This window comes from Hyposmocoma kahamanoa, unplaced genomic scaffold (assembly GCF_003589595.1).
Source record: "Hyposmocoma kahamanoa isolate Upper Pololo Valley unplaced genomic scaffold, ASM358959v1 77, whole genome shotgun sequence".
Lineage (NCBI taxonomy): Eukaryota > Metazoa > Arthropoda > Insecta > Lepidoptera > Cosmopterigidae > Hyposmocoma > Hyposmocoma kahamanoa.
This window is the reverse complement of record NW_020653926.1, coordinates 1,339,535-1,343,720: the sequence shown is the minus strand read 5'-3', so window position 1 is coordinate 1,343,720 and position 4,186 is coordinate 1,339,535. Positions and strand designations below refer to the sequence as shown.

At 35.7% G+C, this 4,186-nt stretch overlaps 1 protein-coding gene across 1 annotated transcript; it reads left to right on the top strand.

Moving 5' to 3' along the window:
- The first annotated feature begins 1,135 nt into the window (after nucleotides 1-1,135).
- LOC113232693 lies at nucleotides 1,136-1,951 on the top strand. Its single transcript, XM_026467467.1, has one exon. It carries the CDS (start codon nucleotides 1,136-1,138, stop codon nucleotides 1,949-1,951), a length of 816 nt encoding a protein of 271 aa, XP_026323252.1.
- Nucleotides 1,952-4,186: the final 2,235 nt, after the last annotated feature.

The following is a 4,186-nucleotide window of genomic DNA, read 5'->3' as shown; positions in this document are numbered from 1 at the left end:
GTTTTGGATTAGCGTCATCTGTCCATATTAGCAAGCGTTAATTTATTAAATTGGTTTGTAACACACACTAACTAGTAATATGCGTAATTTGAAAATAATTTTAGCTCAAAATCAAGATTATAGATGGCGTTACGGCTAAAAAAGTCGTTGAAAAACCAAATACAAAGATACGACGCAAGCACAAAGAAGAATTCGTGAGGTCCGCTGGTTCGTTCCGTGACTATGTTGGTATAAAATTAAAAATTAATATCCTTTTATATATGTACTTACATCTTTAATACTTTAAAGGCCTAAAATATGGGAACACATTAGTCTTGCATTAAAATAAATTAATAAAATCGAACAAAACCCATAAAAAAGCCATAGTAGCCTATTGGTTTGACCTACTGCCTCTCAAGCAGATGGTCGCGTGGGTTCAAATCCCAGCTCGTTCCTCTGAGTTTCTCGGAATTTATGTACGAAATTTAATTTGAAATTTATCATGAGTTTTTCGGTGAAGGTGTGACACGTGTGAGGTCCCCAACGCACATTGAGCCAGCGTGGCGGACTATGGCCTATACCCTCGTCTGAAAGAAGACCCGTGCCCATCGGTGGGACGTATAAATAGGTTGATGATGAACAAAATCCACACCTTATTTAAAATAATAAGATATTTCCATATTACATTCTTGCTTTGTAAACAATAGGACGTTCGGTAACTGAATAATGTTTGTAGCCTTTACCGGTCGAGAAGTTCGAATAATTGTACGGGTGTGACGTTATTTCGGTTCGGTATCGAATACGACAGTTTGACGAAATGAAAAGGAATCGGTCGACAACTGAGTTATCGTAAGGTTCACAATCAACCCCCAAAGCATCCAACATTTTACAATATATAACAATAATACATATTATAATCTATGCCTCGCAAGTAGCCATACAGCTTCTTGTGGAAGAGTTCATCCATACATAACCTTACATAATTCTACCGAAAAGCAGTAATGATGATAATTGTGTTCCGGTACTAAAGGCATTCGATAGAGTCGACTATGACAGGCTATGGCAGAAGCTAAGTGGGACAGGTATGCCGGAGGATTGTGTGGCCTTGTTCAGACACTGGTACAGCAATCAAATAAACCAGGTTAGATGGGCCAATATGTTGTCTAGTGAGTACAGTCTGGAGTGTGGAGTGAGACAGGGTGGAATTACGTCACCTAAGCTGTTTAATCTGTACGTCGACGAGCTGATAGGCGGGCTCAGTGGCATGCATGCGGGGTGTTATGTTGGTAGCACATGCATTAACAACATAAGCTATGCCGATGACATGGTGCTGCTTAGCCCGTCGGTCGGTGCGTTGGTGCAGTTACTTGAGACCTGTGAGGAGTATGCCACGGCCCACGGACTTGTGTACAACCCCAAAAAAAGCGAGGTGATCATTTTTAAAGCGGGTAATATTAAGCCATATTATGTGCCACCCATATTGTTACATGGTACTCCTTTAAAGGTTGTGGAAAGCGTGAAATACTTGGGGCATATCCTCTCGAATGATGATTTGGACATTGATAGGGAGCGTAGGGCGTTGTCGGTTCGGAGTAATATGCTTGCCCGCAGGTTTGCTCGATGTTCATATGATGTAAAAGTCACTTTATTCAAAGCATACAGCCAATCCTTTTACTCGAGCAGCCTGTGGGTTAAGTATACGAAACGGGCCTACAGTGCTCTACGTGTACAGTTCAATAACGCGTTTAGGATGCTGTTGGGACTGCCAAGTAGGTGTAGCGCGTCGGGCATGTTTGCGGAAGCTCGTACGGACGGCTTCCAAGCCGTCATGCGAAAGAGGATTGTCGCCCTGTGGAGTCGCATCCGGAAAAGTACCAACAGCATTCTGAACGCTATCGCTTGGAGGTTTGACTGTCCAATTGCAGTATATTGGAGGAGTCAAACAAAAGGTGTGGCCCAATGGGAGCTGTAGTTGTGGTTTTAGAATTTTCATTTTGTTTGTACTAACCTTACTTTAAGTTTTTGCTGTTATTAACATACTATGGATAATTTAAGTCCGAAATAAAGAAATTTATTATTATATTATTATTATTATAAAGGGTGAGGGTGCTAATTTTTACGTCCTAAGGCCATGTTTACTGACCCTTGCTTGGTATAAAAAGGGCACATATTCAAAATGACAACTTTTCTGGAGAGAGCTTTGAAGATTCTGTGAAAGAAATTAGTTGATATTTTTATGCTTAAGCAAGATAATTATAAACTTCCATGGTACTGCTTCTAAAACCTTGACTTAAAAACTTCTCCAACTAATAAAAATCTTCACAATGACGTCATACGTAACAAATACAGATAAAATTCCGTAATGACACCACTTAACGCAATTATTTGATATAAATCTACATATTTTGATGATTATTTCTTAGACATAAAATTATCTATGTACCTATGCGGGTAAATAAATTCGAGTATACATATGTATCTTTATCTTTAAAACTATGTTTTGATAATAATAGATAAGACGTAGAAGTAGACATCGGGAAAAGCGTTACATTTCTATTACCGTAACTATTTTGTCACGCCTGTCCTTGGACTATGGAAGCTAAAGGACATGTTACGTTGACATATATAAATCAGACGTTTGTATATGATGCATTTCGACGTCGAAAACATAAACATGTTATTGTCTTTGTTTAACTATTACGTGCCGTCTTAAGCCAAAAGAGATAGCATTACATTGGTCTGTGTCAAACACGGGAATCGAAAATACGTAACGTCATCTTAAATGCCAACCGTGTCCATTTCGCAGTACATGAGGTACATGATACCGTTGTCAAAGGGAAGTACATCAAATATCAAAACAAATGTTTTTCCAAATGTACTATTGAATTATTCGCATGTATTATAATTAAATTGGACAAAAATATTGACAGTGAGAATAATTAGGTATTAATAAAAATGCGACGCTGCAGCATTAAGGGATGTGGCTTTAGAAAAAGTGCAAATCAATCGAAAGTTACATTGCACAGGCATATGTTATTTTTTTTGTTTATTAATCACACAATAGCCCAAATATTTCATAAATTAGACTTATTTAAGTAGTTTATTTATAAATCTTGCCAAATTTTGCTTTTGTTACTTTAGATTGCCTGTTTGTTTGTATATTCTGATGATTGTTGTTAACGATTATTTTAATATAATGTTGATCTTGTAAGCATACATATTATCGATATTCTGTTATTAAAACAATTCACTACGAGGTTTTTATAGTTTTATTATTATTATTTTTATTATTTCAAGTTATCCTACAAATGAAAAAAGGAAGAAAGAATGGTTGGAAATCATAGAACTGCCGAATATAAACGTTGGATCAAAGCCATCTTCATTAGTTCGCTTCATTTTGAAGAGTCAAATTTTAACAGAACTTTGAATGTAACTGATTACATGACAATGCTATTCCATCATTAGGTTTATTGGTAAATAATTTTATGTTCAATTTAGATTAAACAAGACTCATTTACTAGTTATTCTCAGTTCCTGAAAACAAAATTATCCACATGTTAGTCCAACGTTGCTTGGTAAAGGCCAATACCAACGTATAGACAGCCTATTTGCCTTGCCTAGCCATCGTTAAAGTAAAGTAATTAAAGTAATTTTTATATTTTATTTAGTAAGTACAATTAATACTATGTAATGTTATATACCAGTAAAGTAGGTATAGGTAAGGCAATGTTGAGTGTGTGCGTTAAAAAAAAAAGTAAGAGTGCGCATGTCGCCAACAAACTGCACAACAGTTTGGTGACTATTACTAAATAAGTTACCAGTTAAAATTGCTTGATAGATCGATTTGTTTAAGAAAGCCAGTAACGTGAATACTAGAATCCGCAGAAACCTGAGTAGACTTGTACTTGACAGTTAGTTAAAAAACGATATGTAAATATGTACTAAAATGTAGGTTAAAGGCGTACCTCTTAAAGTAATTTTTATATTTGATTTAGTAAGTACAATTAATACTATGTAATGTTATATACCAGTAAAGTAGATATAATTAAGTACGAATGCGCATGTCGCCAACAAACTGCACAGCAGTTTGGTGACTCTTACTAAATAAGTTACCAGTTGTAATCTTGAAAATAAATTTCAAATAAAGTTTAAAAATGTGTGTAGACATTTATAATAATATATCACTCGAGATTAAATTATTAGACTT

Excerpts from the sequence above, each read along its gene's own strand:
- LOC113232693 (XM_026467467.1), top strand. The coding sequence starts at position 1,136 with ATGTTGTCTAGTGAGTACAGTCTGGAGTGTGGAGTGAGACAGGGTGGA.